This window comes from Eupeodes corollae, chromosome 2 (genome assembly GCF_945859685.1).
Source record: "Eupeodes corollae chromosome 2, idEupCoro1.1, whole genome shotgun sequence".
NCBI classification, from domain to species: domain Eukaryota; kingdom Metazoa; phylum Arthropoda; class Insecta; order Diptera; family Syrphidae; genus Eupeodes; species Eupeodes corollae.
In genome coordinates this window covers 96,091,377-96,107,354 of record NC_079148.1, presented here as the reverse complement: position 1 = coordinate 96,107,354, position 15,978 = coordinate 96,091,377, and the positions used below count along the sequence as shown (strand labels likewise).

The 15,978-nt window shown below is 35.0% G+C and overlaps 1 protein-coding gene across 1 annotated transcript in view; it reads left to right on the top strand.

Annotated features, from left to right (window-relative positions):
* LOC129948285 (homeobox protein araucan) overlaps nucleotides 1-15,978 on the top strand; it is a 110,283-nt gene that overhangs the window by 35,506 nt on the left and 58,799 nt on the right. The window contains exons 2-3 of the mRNA XM_056059226.1: nucleotides 1,942-1,957; nucleotides 2,006-2,376. Of these exons, the coding sequence (XP_055915201.1) occupies nucleotides 1,942-1,957; nucleotides 2,006-2,376 (387 nt within the window). The remainder of the gene's footprint in view (nucleotides 1-1,941; nucleotides 1,958-2,005; nucleotides 2,377-15,978) is intronic.

The following is a 15,978-nucleotide window of genomic DNA, read 5'->3' as shown; positions in this document are numbered from 1 at the left end:
TTCAAAGTCGTGTTTTTGTTCAATAGCAGGTAGACGGTGACGGTCCCTTCATCGTCGTTTTCGAAGAAGTTAGGTCCAATCACACCTCCGGACCAACAAGCGCACCAAACAGTGACTTTTTGTGAATGTAATGGAGTCTCTGTAGCACCCGTGGCATGATGGTTAGTGCGTTGGACTGTCATGCCAGGGGTCTTGAGTTCGATCCCTGCCTAAGCCATCTTAAATTGTTTCATGGGTACTGCCTCTTGCGAGGAATTGACAATTTCTTCAAGCGTAATTCTTGTCAAGAAAAGTGCTTTATCAAATTAGCAGTTCGGATTCGGCTTAAAAGAGTAGGTCCCCTCCATTACTGGCAACAGTACTCGCACACTGGAATGGTTGAGAGTTATAAGTCACTAGGCTCTAGTTCTCAACGGACTTATGCGCCATCCATTTTATTTATTTATTTAATGGAGTCTCTGCAATTACTTGAGGATTCTCATAACTCCAAATTCTACTACCGTGTGAGAAATGTGCTTCGTCGCTGAAGACATTTTTTTCGAAAAATCCTGTTGTTCAAGCACCCATAAGACGTATGTTGTTCAAGCACCCAATAGACGTATCTACGACGTTGTTAATGGTCAGCTGGCTTCATTTGTTGTGTAAGTTGGACCTTATATGGATGAAGGTGAACATCCCCATGCAAAATACGCTATAATGTACTAAGGCAGTCCTAATTCCTGAGAACGACAAGGAATCGACACGTTCGGGCCTCCGGCTACACGTTTACTTACAGCGCCGATATTTTCAGTGGTACGAGCCAAACGATGCGATGACGCTTAGACCTTACTATATCTCTATGCGTTGTTTGCGTTGTGCAATAGTTAAGCGATCCATTTTCGTAAATGTCAGACTTTCAACTAAAAAAAAAGTTTGACAAAAGTCGAATTCCAACCCTATACTTTTGAAACCTCAAAATAGATAACCCGTTATAAAACTGTACATATTGCATGCATTTTTGTAATACTTAGGCGCCTAAGTTGATCTTTTCTAAGACTACAACCCTGTTTGGCAGCTTTATTTACATTTTCTTAAAAAGGTGATACATGGCGTATGAGTGATTTTTGTTCCAAATAATAAATTAAATTTATATAAATCTTCATATCGCATGAATTTTTGTAAATACTTTTGATAGTCCGTAATTTTTCTAATTAAAGGCGCCTTAATTAATCTTTTCTTACAAATACAACCCTGTTTTGGCAGCCTTATACACAAAATATATACACTAACTCTTTGTTTATCTCTCTTCTTGCCTTTTTTTTGTTCCCGTTTTGATATCAACAGAAATTAATAAGATGCGACGGTATTCATGATTTGCCTTCTTATCCTTCGGGGAAGGGTACAAAAACAAAAATCACAAGAAAGAAAAAATATAAATAAACAAAACCGAAAAAAGAAACAAAAAGAATTAGAGGAAGGTATCTGAATGCGGCTCATTGTTGTGTTCTTATACCTGCCGAAGCCAAAACGAATCACCGGTCATTGAAAAAGTGACAGGAGCTGTTGTTGTGGCAGGAGCGAAGCGGCTGAATTATGCTTTAACTTTAAACTCTTTTTCTCTTTATTTTACTGTGTTTCATATGCCTTTAGTTAAAAAAAAACTTAATATTGTGGCTTTGTTTTGACAAGGAGAAGAAACTTCAAAGAATCGAATCGTTGAATAGTTAATGAAATGGAAATAGATTTAAGAGTCTTATAAAGTTTTTATTATAAGGAAATATACCGACCTACGGCCTACGCCTTCGCTTGAGTCGAGTCAAGTCGAAACTTTTTGTTGCAAAATATTTTGACTTTGTAGTCAGAACTAATCAAGTTTTTAATTTTTAATTGCATAAGATAGAGCGAATTATTTCTGGTCCACTTATGTCTTCATTTTATTTATACTTTTTTTTTTAATTTCAGCTTCTGGTAGGCAGTGGTGGTGGAGGCGGTGGCGTTGGCGGCGGCGGAGGCGGTGGTGGTGGAGGACAATCAACAACTGCAGCCTCGAGTGCCCAATCACCAATATCAGGTGCAAATGCACCATCACTTAGTCCATCTGGCGGTTCAGGAACTGGTGTACCGACTGGTGCTTTAAGTCCTGGCGGAATTTCGCAAACATCAAACGCAGCACCCGGCACCGGTTCATGCTGTGAGAATGGCAGACCAATTATGACAGATCCTGTATCAGGACAAACGGTGTGTTCGTGCCAATACGATTCTGCGCGTTTGGCGTTATCTAGCTATTCAAGGATACAAACAGCGGGTGTTGGCGTCTATGGGACACCGTATCCGTCAACCGATCAGAATCCTTATCCAAGTATTGGTGTGGATAGTTCTGCGTTCTATTCACCTCTTGTAAGTATTTTTTTTTCATGTTTGTGTTTTTGTATTAAAAAGTTGCGTGCTGTTTTTCGTTAGTGTGGGTAGACTTAATATTTTGTTTAGAATACAATTAAATAGAGTAGAAATGGAGTAATTATATGCATAAGAACACCTGTTCCTAATTAGTGGAATTAGGTTTTGCTTCTTAAAGGACAAAAGTTCGGATTCGGCTTGAAGCTGTAGGTCCCTACATCCTGACAACAATACTCGTACACAGGAATGGTTGATAGTTGTAAGTAGCTAGGCCCTAGTTCTCAACGGACTGTTGAGTCACATAATTTATCTATTTATTAATTAGGACTAGAGTAGGTAATGTGTCACTCACGTTACAAATCAAAGAATCTTCTGATTAGATTATCAATCTTCAAATTATGTAAATCTTTGTGACTTAAGAACCATTTAAAATAAGAAAACGCTGTATATACTTTGTATTCCATAGAATTTCTTGATAAAATAAACTTAAAGGTTAAAATGTTGCAACAGAATGAACCCTACTTTTTTTATAATCACACTCAAGGCGATAATACTACCCTTATTATGTAGACATGTGTGAGCACTAGGAAAGGGAGAGAGGGGTTGAAAGGTGTTATCAGTGCACGTTAGTTTTGAATTCCTGAATATTGCAACGGCTGGGAAAGACAGAGTGTGGCAAGGAATTCCACATTTTTGTAGTACGGCTGATGTACGAATCTCTGTACTTGACAGTACGACCGAAGTTGCGCTCGAGGGTATTTTGATGAGCATTTCTAGAAGTGCTTGTATTACGGTTGAACTGTTCAAGGGAAGGAATGCAATTAGATACTTTTTTAACCAGTCTAATATATCGTTAAAAGAGGATGAGACAAGAAACATTTCGACGATGTTCAAGCGACGGAAATGATCTTGATCTACGTTCAATACTGTCCAATAGGCTTAAATAAGTTGCAAGAGCACCAGCCCAGCCTTCACTGGACCTAAAGCGCTCTAAAGACTTGTTATCTCAAAGCAGACTTCATATCAGCTCCCTAATAGGTGTCCTTACGGGACACTGTCTTATAGGCAGACACGCAATACGACTTGGTGTAGCCTTAAATGACTTATGTAAGAGCTGTATGGACGAAGAAGAAGAGGAAACAATCTCTCATCTCCTCTGGCTTGCCCTGCTCTTTCACTCAGACGCAAACTTCATCTGGGAGACTACTCTTTTGATAATCCCAGTGAACTAGCTAAAAAGTATATCAAATATCTTCTTCGCTTTATAAAAAACTCAAAATGGTTCGACTAGTAAGAAGTAGTTCTCTAGATTCATGTGGTATCACAATGGGCCTTTCTTTTGGCCTAAATTTGTGGATTTTAATCCGCAGCCACGTTAACCTAACCTAACCCAACCAGCCCAGAGATGGGAGTTATACTTAAGCTTTGGACTTATATAAGTTTTGTAGATAACAACCAGATCAGAAGGGGAGAAAAACTTCTTGCATCGCCTTAGAAATCCCAAACATCTGGCGGCATTTTTGGCGACATCGCGTATGTGATCGTTCCACAAAACGTGGTTGGTAAAACACATACCGAGAATACCGAGATGTTCAGTCTCCTCGATGCAAGTGCCATCTATGGATAGTGGCAAGAGGGGTATATCTCACTTTAACGATACAAGACAGCATTGGGCTTTTTCGAAGCATTAAAGTCCACTCTGTTTTTTATTCCCCATTGTACAATGCTGTTAAGGTCAGAATTTAATGAGCTTATCATAGTTTGAAGTTGCAGTTCCACATCCGAAGAAGAGGGATGTGAGTTTGAAAACGAATATGAAAAGCTAAGAGTACTATCGTCAGTGAAACAATTTATTGGATTAGAACTTTCAGACATCTTGATCTGCTGATCATTAATATAAATGAGAAATAGTGTTGGAGATAGAACAGAGCCCTGGGGCACACCAGCATTTATTTTGTAGTTTTCAGACTTGAATCCATCCAATACAACTTATATTAAACTATCTGAAAGGTAATTTTTAATCCAATGAAGGAGGGATTAATGAAACCCGAAAGAACGCATTTTTGATAAGAGAGCCTGATGCCAAACCCTTTCAAATGCTTTTGAAATACTTATCCCAAGAACACAAGTTTTGCTTATTTAAAAACACAACCTTTGTATATAAGTTTCATTTAGCTTGACTATGCATATTCTTATAGAAGTCATCACACTTGTTTGTTTTTTTTTTTTTATAGTCAATGTGTCACTCACGTCACAATGAAAAAGTCTCACAAAATAATCCCATAGAAGTTCGTAATTTTGTGTATAATCAGATATCTTAAACAATTATCCCTGTTTTGCGGAAAGTTCTATATCGAAGCTGTTGGAAAAAATGCAACTTTTTTAGAAGCACAGACTTGTGACAAAATTGCAAAAGTCACCGCCCGATTTCGTTGTTGTGAAATGAAATCAATCCACATCACAAGCCGAGCCGGGATATATAATTAAATCAAAGTTTGCATTTGCAACCGCATAATAAAGCTCGCACTCTTCGCAATTTAAGTTGTATCGTATTGTTTTTCTTTTGCTTGCTGCACCCTTCCTTCTCTTCTCGATGCTATTCTGTTTACTCAAAGTTTTACATCTACAACACTGACAGTGTAAACAAAACATGTATTAAAAGTCTAAATTGCCGTGTTGCTCGTAAATAAAATTAGATAGGTATCTACTTATCTACTAATTATTCTCATCAACCGCTAACTCAACCCCTATTTATGTGTTAATATATGTAAAGATGTGTGTGTGAATGTATGTATGCATTCTGTTGTTTAGAAGGTACCTATACCTAAAGTTAACAGGTAAACTGCAATTTTAGCTGTCTCCACGTTCCGTTGGTGTTTTTTCTTTTATTATTCTATGAATAATTTTTCCTTTTGTTTTTCCCTTGCATTTCTCTCGAGTTTCTTTTCTTTTTTTATGAATGCATAACTAAATGTGTGTGTGTGTGCTCAAAAATTCAAATAAGTGTGGCGTGCATCACTGCATCGATGGGCACCGCAGACCGCACCGCCCTCTGTTCGTCAAATATTTATGTAGCAAAGGGAACTTGAGTGCAGAAAGTCTGGTCGTCGTTCTGGTGCGTGTTATTAATTTCATATTGCTTGCCAAGACGAAAACCAGTAAGCTATGGAGGGCGGTAGGGGGGGAGGGTTGGTAAGAGAGGGTGCTCAGGTACAAAGCGCAATGGATGTGACAAAAGTATGCAATGGAAGTACACACTAGTATAGTGTTGTGAATGAATACAAAAACAAAAGTAATGAAAATTCCGTCTATCCGTCGTCGTCGTCATCGTCGCTCGACGTAGTTTTTGCTGTCGTTTTTGTCGTGGTCTCATCGTCGTCATTCGTCACACAAAAAAGCAAGTGTGACTGTGTCGACAAATTATTAATTATCCTACGTTCGTGGTGACACATGTAGACATTGATTCGTAATCGGATCAAATCGTTGCATTTAGCATTGATTTGTAGGTGTATATGTTTGTGTACCCATATCTAGATATCCATTTATATATGTATATTTTTTTTTAAGGAACTATATAGATAATGCTAATTTTAATTTATTATAATGAAAACGATTTCTATAGCTGAATTTTTAGTATTTTTCACTTTAAAATTTAAAATCTATGTTTTATTAAATCAATTTTGAGCTACAATTATTCTGCCATTGAGAAGATCAAGATAAATAAGATAAAGAAGTTTCATTCTTAAATAAAATATTCTTGAATTCTATACCAGCCCACATAAGTAGTCTGCTTTAATTTAAAAAAAAGTCAGTGGAAAGTATTGTGGAACAGTTCAAATTGACATGAAAATAAAAGGTTATTTTCTAGACCAATAATGAATCAAAGAAGCAAACCTTCATATTTATTTTTATTTTTTAAGAAATTTAACGTCAAAGTTTTAAAATGTCTTATTAATATTATAAAACAGGGTGATTCGCTGTGTGCTCACAACTTTTCATTTCTTAAACTTAATAAAACTTGATCATTTTAAGACATGACCAGTAAAAAATATCGAACATACATTCTTGCTCCTGCACACGATTACAGTTTCTTGATTTAAAAAGGTCTTCGAACCCCATTAAAATAGACCTCAAAATTGCAAGACGTGGTGTTATTCCATATTTTATATAAACTTATTGTCAGCGCCAGTTAGCTATCAATTCCCCTACAAACAAAATTACTGAATTTCCATTTTCTTGTTTCATATTATAACAAGATAGTAAAGATATTGTAATCGAGGGTTTTAAATAAAAGGTTTGTTTTGATTAATAATTAAATGGACTTCTGGAAACTTGATCATGTATCCAACAAAAATCCTAATTTTCCGAATTTTTATTTGAAAATCTTTAGAGCGGTTTTTTAAACTAATTTTGTAAGCATACAATTTTTCAATTTTTGTTTAAAATTATGTTTGGATGCAGGTATTTAAAGCTTATTAAAATACGTTTTATATTTAAATTTCGTAAAAAAATGACGACCCATTTAAGCATATTGAATGAATACATTCAAAAATTGTTAAAAAAAAAATATTGAAATCGTGTTATTGTTTTTTGTTGAAAGAAGACAATTTAAAAATAAAAAATTAGCGAGCATTTTAAAGAAAGATATCGATTACTTTTAGAAAAAATTCGAATTTCCGATTTTTTTACCAACAAATTTGTATCTCCACTTCTGTTGCTTTTAGTCTAACAAAATCATACTAATACTATAAACGCGAAAGTACCTCTGTTTGTCGGTTTGTTACTCAATCACGCCTAAATTACTGAACCAATTTGCATGAAATTTGGTATAAGGATATTTTGATACACGAGAAAGGACATAAGTTTTCGGTTTTCATGAATACCTCCTTCATTGGATTAGTAATTACCTTTCAAAACGATCAATACGAGTGGTATTAGATGAATTCATGTCTGAAAACCACAAAATAAATGCTGGTGTGCCCCAGGGCTCTGTTCTATCTCCAACACTCTTTCTCATTTGTATTAATGATCTCTTGTGTGCAACTTCTAATCCAATACATTTTTTTGCTGACGATAGTACTCTTAGCTTTTCATATTCGTTTTCAGATTCTCACCCCTCTTCTTCGGATGTGTAACTGCAACGACAAAATATGATAAGGTCATTAAATTTCGACCTAAACAGCATTGTAAAATGGGGAATAAGAAACCGCGTGGAATTTAATGCTTCGAAAACCCAGTTCTGTCTTGTATCGTTAAAGCGAAATTTACCCCCCATGCCATTATCCATAAATTGTGTATCACCAACCACCTTTTGTGGAACGATCACATACGCGATATCGTCAAAAATGCCGCTAGATGTTTGGGTTTTCTAAGGCGATGCAAGAAGTTTTTCTCCTCCTCTGATCTGGCTGTTATTTACAAGACTTATATACGTCCAAAGCTTGAGTATAACTCCCATATCTTGTGCTTCTGCAACGTACTTAAGCCTCTTGGATAGTATTGAACGTAGAACATTAAGATTGATTGGTGATATTACCATCATAAGATCATTACCGTCACTTGAACATCGTCGAAATGTTTCTTTTCTCACCATCTTTTACCGTTTTAATGGTTTATGCTCTAGAAAAATAGCCAGCTGCAATCCTCCTCTTAAACAGTTCAACCGTAATACTCGCGCTTCTAGGAATGCTCATCAATATACCCTCGAGTCTAACTTCGGTCCTACTGTCAAGTACATAGATTCGTTCTTTAGCCATACTATGCGAATGTGGGTGGAATTGCCACACTCTGTCTTTCCCAGCTATTGCAGTATTCAGGAATTCAAAACCAATGTGCACCGACATCTCCTTTTAACCCCTCTCTCCCTTTCCTACTGCTTGCACTGTGTCGGCATAAGGGTAGTATATCCCTTTGATTGTATGCTTATTATAAAAAAAATAGGCTTTTTTTTTCCCCGGGAAAATGATGCATTCCCATGGAAATATTCAGGTGGGCCGATCGCTTTTACGCCTAAACTACTGAACAGATTTAAATACAATTTGATGAGGAGATAGTTTGAGACTTAAAAAAGAACATGAGTTACTTTTAACCTCGGAAAAACAATGGGAAAAATTACTTTCCGTTGAATCTGATCGCTCACACTACTAAATTACCAAAAATTTAAATAATATTTGAATAAAATATTTTATTTGTAGTGTAAATTTAATTGTTTATTTAATAGTTAATGAATTACAACGTTATGGACACGGACCAATTAACATCATAACCTATAGAGTTTCTTAATTCTTTGGAATTATCAGGGTTGCCCTCTCGTGAGTTGAGATTGAAGGTTGGTGTTCCATTCGTGTTAATGAAAAATCTTGACGCACCAAAGTTATGTAATGATACACGGCTACAGATTACTCACCTAAGACGAAAAATTATAAGAACTTTAATCATTGCCAGCATTCCGATAATTCCAACCAATTTGCCGTTTCAGTGCAGAGTGTAGTTTCATCTGAAAACTGCATTTGCAATATCAATAAATAGAGCTCAGGGGCAAACGCTGAAAGTTGCAGGTGTAAATTTGAAAAAAAAAAATGTTTTTCCCATGGACAATTGTCTGTCGCGTGGTCTCTATTCTTAAACCCACAAAATCTTTACGTTCTGCCCAAGGAAGGAAAAACAAAAAACGTCGTATATAAAAATGTATTGCAGTAACCTATCTCCTTCTAAAAATGTATTAACCTAACCTAACCTATGACAATCACACTTAGTATGGGCTCATCCCATTTCGGCACAGTTCAAACATACGTACAAAAAAGTGCAGCCCCGGTTTCTTTCGCATACTCAAAAATAGCCAAAAAAAAACTATTTAATGCGGACTAAGTCGCGGGTAAAAGCTAGTAAAAAATAAAAAACGTGAATCGGCTCAAAACCTTCATTTTCAAATCTTAAGTCAATAGACCCAATATACTTAGGTCTGTATTGGCCAGGACAGATAGACGGACTGAATCTGCGGACCCACTTTTTCGACTTCTCAACCATCGTAATGTCATGTTTGATTAGAATTTTACAAACATGCCAATTAATTTCTATATGTCGCAAGTAAAAACGAATATTTTTTAACAGAAGTCAATGAATTTGTATTTCATGTAAAAGAAGAAAGTATGTTATTAACAATATCAAATAAATGGCTTCCACAGATACGGTTGCAGCTCCATATCTTTTTCCTGAAATGTTAAATGACCAATTCGCATATTTGGGGTTGTATATATTTTGCTTAACCTCATACATTTCATCTTTTAGGTCTTAAATTAATTTTTATCAGTTGGCATAGACCATAGATCATTGACTTATCCAAGAAAGAAGTGAGTACCTATTTGACAAGGTCAGTAACCTTGTCTTGCGAAACGACTAAACAGCGACTGCAAAATTTGCATAATTTGTGTGGTGTATTTTAATAATAAAAGTACATTTTTGAAGCGTGTATTGTTCCATTTTTGTAGTTCTGTTGTTTTTTTTCTTGGCAGATGCCAAAAAAAGATATCTTCAGAAATGACAACTGCCTAGATAACGGACTATGTTAAATGAAATCTCATATTGAATAACCTTATTTTTTTCAAAATTTTCGAAAACTGTTCTTAACTTCTTCCAGAATTTTCGTTCAACATGACATTTCTAGGTTAAATGTTAAGAAGTGGAGATTTTGTTTAAACTCTAGCTATAGGCTTATTGGACACGTCGAATTATTGGATTTTATTTTGAAATATCAAATCGATAGCAATTAAGAGTTCAGGTAGGAAAATGTCTTGGATGTACACATGTTTTTTTTTTATTAAATTTATAAGATAAACTTTTTAAGATGAATATATTTTCTGTTATTAAGTAAAATATAATATAGTAAATAAAGTAATTATTATTTTAGAACAAATTTAACGTTCCCTTTACTTGCGAAAGAATGGTATTTTTTAAACTAAAGCTATCATTTTATTACTTGTTATTCCTTTTTCTATCTTTCTATATCTTTAAGACTGCCAAGTTTATTAATTCTAAGTGTTATCAATTCAATTGTTTACTTGTTTCAAAATTAATACCTCAAACACGAATAGATTTGATCACTTAAAGTAAAATTATCGACATTTTCAAGAACTCAGAATTAAAATCCATGTCAAAAATTTCAAAAGCACATCACTATAATTAAAAACCCCCTGTTACCTTATCTAAGTATCGAGAGTAATATCATATCGTGATGCATATTAAATGAATCTGTGAATCTATCTCGAATGGATGATCATCAAATATTAGGTTACACTTATTGTTTTCTGTTCTATAATAATTTTGTGTTTTTTTTTTTTTGCATCTTCAATTTTTTCGAACACGAATGAGGGGTTTTTTGTTTTATTATTCGTATTATGATGATGGGGCTTGCAATGTTGTTGTCAGAGTTCTTAGCACAACTAAAGCCTATGTTTTACCTCGTGTTAACAAGTGAGATACTTATATTACCGAGTGCATTCCATTTTATTTGCATTTCGCCTTCTTTTTTGTTCTGCTTCTTGTTCTTCGTTGCTTCAGACTTCTTTTTCTGTGTTTTTCTTTTGTTTGTCTTCATTATTACTCGTATTTTCTTGTACCTACACTTGTTCTGCATTTATTTTTTGCTTTTTGGTCATGTATGATGCTTTCCCTTTATCCCTATAAGCCTTTATCAATACACTCACACTCGAGCAAGCGCATTGGGTTTCAAACTTTTTGTCAAGCATTTGAATGCTTGCACTTCAATTTGTTAGGAGACAATGTGACTGAGTTGGAGGAGGAGGAGCAGGGGGGGGAGAGGGTGTTGTTGGTGTCTAGATAATGTGGAATGGAGGAATCAAAAGGGGGTAAGATGGGTCGATTGATTGTGGATTGTCTTTGAAATCGAATACATCTAACAAATGCGTGCAGAAACTTCAGAAAATTAAAAAAAAATCGAAGCGGTACAGATCAGTGGTACAACATAACCAACCCTTGAGTAACTTTTGCGTTTTTTTTAACTTGATTCCACCATTCACTGCAAAGAAGCTAATTTATATACGACAAGCAACAAAACGATACTATAAAACACGAAAACGAAACCTTTAAAAAATTATTAAGATAGCTTGTCCTCTCTTTGGGTACATAAGGTTGTTTCACAACTTAAGCAATATGCTCGTAGTATCTACTAGATACATGTCGTAACAATTAAAATGGCGTTCAGCAGCAGACACAAAATAGCCCCAACAAGGAAAGGACACATATTTTGATACGAAGAATGAGCACGACTCAAACAGGCAAAAACACACACACACAGAAGTGTACAAACGTTTGGGGATGATGGCTTTAAATAGGGGGTTGGAATGCTGTTGGGTTAGGATTGAGCTTCTCGTAGGTATACGCTTATAGTGGGTGCTTAAACTAGTTACAAGTGCATTAAATATATCTTATGCCAACTTGAGGGTAGATATGTTTATTTGTTGTTGTTGTTATTGTTATTGGGTGGTTGTGGAGATGTAGATGTCGATGTATGCGAGTGAGATATTCTAAATCCAAATGGGGCTAACGCTATACATAAGTACAAACATCTCTGCTCTGCTTCTGCTTTTGTTTTTGCTTGTGTTTTTGTGCGCTCCTCTCGTGTGCACCACAAGGATTAAGCATGCAGCTTAAGTGTGGATTTATGCTAATAATAAACACTCCGCAAGTGCATAAGTGTGTGCTAGGTGTGTAGTGAGGTAGAGCAGGGGCAATACCTACATACCTAACGTATACCGCACACATGTAGTTGGCTTTTATGTTTGTACCTAACTATAGATGGTTAACGTTTTTTTTTCTAACTTTTACTTGCTTTTAGTGTCAACTTTCACCGCACGATGTTATCTAGCTATACAAAAACCCTCAGTGATAGAAATGTGTATGTATAAACATCAGGAAGAGTTTTCTCGCAAAGCAAAAAGTTTGTTGGCGGATTAAGGAAGTTGTGCGGACGATATCCTTCCTCATCACCCGGCCACGATGTGAATTTTTATATATGCGCAATAAATGCATGCACGCGCGAGAATCCTTTGATGTCCTCTTCATTTCTTTTTATTTCTTTGAGTATTTATCTTTCGAGGCGGAAGTATCTTTCTTCACTTAAAGACGATTAATACAGATCAAATTGTCGTTGGTAATAAAAACGTAAAACAGAAAACGGAGGTTGGATCAAAGGTGTTTATTACCACACAGGACATACATCGCGACATTTTATAAGGCTACTGCAGCTTTTCGCATATCCGTCGAATGTACAGGATTGCATGCGCAGCAATTCGTCAATTATTATTAATTATATCATCTCTCTTAACAGCATTTCGCGGATGGTTAACAGCAACAGCATAATAGACATCTGCCATCAAAAAGCTCTGATGTAATGCAACAACCAGTCAAACATGACCTTTCCGTGAGAGGTGTGACTAATCACCCGTTTTTACATCACATTAACTCTGCGGTGTGTGGTGAATACTCGCTACCTAGCTATACTCGCATATTCGAACAGGCCCACAATATGCTCGTATTGTATAAAGCGGGAAAAAATGAGTGCAATTATTTTAATGTTTTATAATTTGCATAAAATTCTAATTAAGACTCGAGAGTATAAAGTGGACTATCGAGGTCCCGCCGCTGTCGCTGCTGCTACCGACCGGCCGGCACATAAACGTTTCCATGGCTGCATAATACATTCTCGATCAATAAAACAGGTCCTTATAATTGCCCTTGTCTCCAATAAAGCTCTAAATGCATATTTAGTTGATTTGTGTTAAAAAAATGTTATCATGCAGCTTAATCTATGCATATTTTAAGTGAACCTATGCAATTGTTGGGAAGTGTAGAATTTGAACTCAAAAATCGAAAGGATTAGATTTATAGATATAAAAGTAGACAAAGTTGCCCCATAACTCCATTCACTGTAGGAACTCTCGCTTTTGTGCCTGCTCCACCATTTAAGGGTCGTTATAGTTTTCGTGCTTCTGTTTTTCGAAATGCTCATTGAACAGATATAGATAGTATGACAATAGATTTGAATACGGGATTAGGATCGAATGACGTGTTGATTAAAAAAACGAACAAAACTCGGGCGTAAATGAAAACAAAATAAACGAATTCTAGGGTATGGTTACATTTGGGTAGCGTTATGACTGCACTGATCCCATTTTATGTTGCCCTTCAACTCTTATATCAATTCCATATGTTTAAAAGGGGGATCCTAGAAAAGTCGAAAGCATTCGAATGGATATGCAATGTGAACATGAATTTTGTTGTTCGTATACTTATAAGAAGTTTAAACCTTTGCAATATGATGTATGTATATCTTATCTATGTACAAGTATTTGTAGCTACCTCTGCAAGCGTTTTATAGACAGTACTTTGATGAAGAAATAAAATGCAGAATTTAATTCCGCACTTTGGTGATAATTGAACAAAACTATTGCATAGTTAAACTTAACAAGGTGATTATCGAAGCGTAAAGAACATAATACCAGAAGTTCTTTCGGAAGGGAGCTGCTGGAAAACTAAGCAAGACTTAAAAAAAAACTTGAAAAAACATGCAATGGTCAGAAAGTGGTTTTGCAAGAAATAAATAAAATAGAGGTGAACAAAAAAATTTAATTGAGAAATTCTTGCACGTACAGGAAGAAGCTTATTTAGCTATTTACATTTGGTTTGTTATATTATTAAAATTTGCAATTAAAAAATCGTATAAATTTAAAATAAGGTGTTTCTGTGTCTGATGTAATCATCTGGTTAGTATATGTAATATTAACCATTTTGTTTGAAAATTAAAAAAAATTGACAACTAGAATAAAATTTAAATGGTTTTAATCATCTGGGTGTATTGTAGTCAAATGTAGATATATAGTGTCTATAATACCTCAACCCTTGATGCCAGCTTTTTTAAAACTCAAACTATAGTTAGAGTGACGCTATGATGCTTTTTTTTAACGTGTTCTTAAGTGCATTATTACAACTTCTAGTTTGTTCTTAACATTTTCCCAAATCACGGCCAAATTAGCAAAAAAGGCATCTGGTAGGACACCGAACCAAGACTGTACATATATTTTAGACATCGTTGGTATGTTTGGATTATATTATTAGTTAATTATTTTTTAAAATACACAATGCGTTAATGTACCAATATTTTCCTGATTTAGCTTTGGAACGAAACAAAATAAATGTTCTTCAGATATGAGCCCAGGTTATAACTCTTAGATCTACAATATGCAAAACAGATTAACAACTAATTAATATTGTTTTTTAGTTAATTTATTTAATCGAATTCTAGATTGATACACTAAAGTGAGGTAACATTTTCAGAACAGCTGAATTTTGTATGAAAGAAGAAAATTTTTAGATTTAGAATTGATTTCAATATTTTAAATACACTTAAAAATATTTTAAAAAAAATTGAAAATCAAAATATATTTATAAGGAAGTACCTTTTAAAAGTAGTGTTAACAGATTTTTTTTCTCAATACTGTTTATCCTTTATTTATTTATTTAAACTTCCATCAGTTATTTCTGACTGACATTTCACTTTATGGAAAGTTTAGTTTTTTAAAAAGAAATTTGAAATGAATTTTGTATCAATAGCTAGTAACTGGATATTATTTAAGTTTGGTATAATTGTAGGATTGTTGGTAAAATTGGGACATTTCAATTTTCTGACAATGAAAATCATTGTCAACTTATTTTTTGAAAACGCATTTGAAGTCAACGAGATGTTTTACTGAAATAAAAATAAATTAGGTGGCGTGACAGTCCGTTGGGAACTAAAGCCTAATGACTTACAACTTTCAACCATTCATGTATGCTAGTACTTTTATCATGGATGGGGAGACCTACAGTTTTAAGCTGAATCGGAACGTCTATTTGAGAAAGCACTTTTCGTGACAAGAATTACTCTGGGAGATTTTGTCAATTCCTCGCAAGAGACCGTAGCGTTGAATAAACTTTAGATGGCACAGACAGGGATTGGCCCCAAGACCTTAGGCAATTCAGTCCAACACACTTTTCTTAATACATTTGTATTAATTCAATCTTACTTAAAACTATCTTAAAGCTAGACAAATTTTCGTAAAAGTACCGTAAATAACCATAAATTACAACTAACTTACTGGTATCATACGGACACCGTAAGGTAAACAATAATACTTAATTCTAATGCCTTTCGGCCCTGAGATCTATTTAACTCAATTCAATTTTAAAATAACTTGAAGTAAATATTCTACCTACAAACTACTTTAAACTAGAACAACCACAGCAGCAAATCTAACTATCTAACATTTCTTGTGTTTCATTTTTTAACTTATTTCTGTTTTTTGTGTACATATTGTACTTAAAACACTAAACCCCAAAACTATAAAAAAAAAAGTATGTAAGCCAGCCAAGGCTTAAAACCCCATCCCAACTACAAACTATCAAGTGCCGATTGAAGCCACAAAAACTGGTTCTCCTATCAGTTCGGTCCCGCTCGGACCTGCCATGACGTCCCTATTGTACAGGAGTCGCCTATCCACGGTTCGTCGTCTGACGTGGTAGATTAGCAGAACTGCCAATCTATCATGT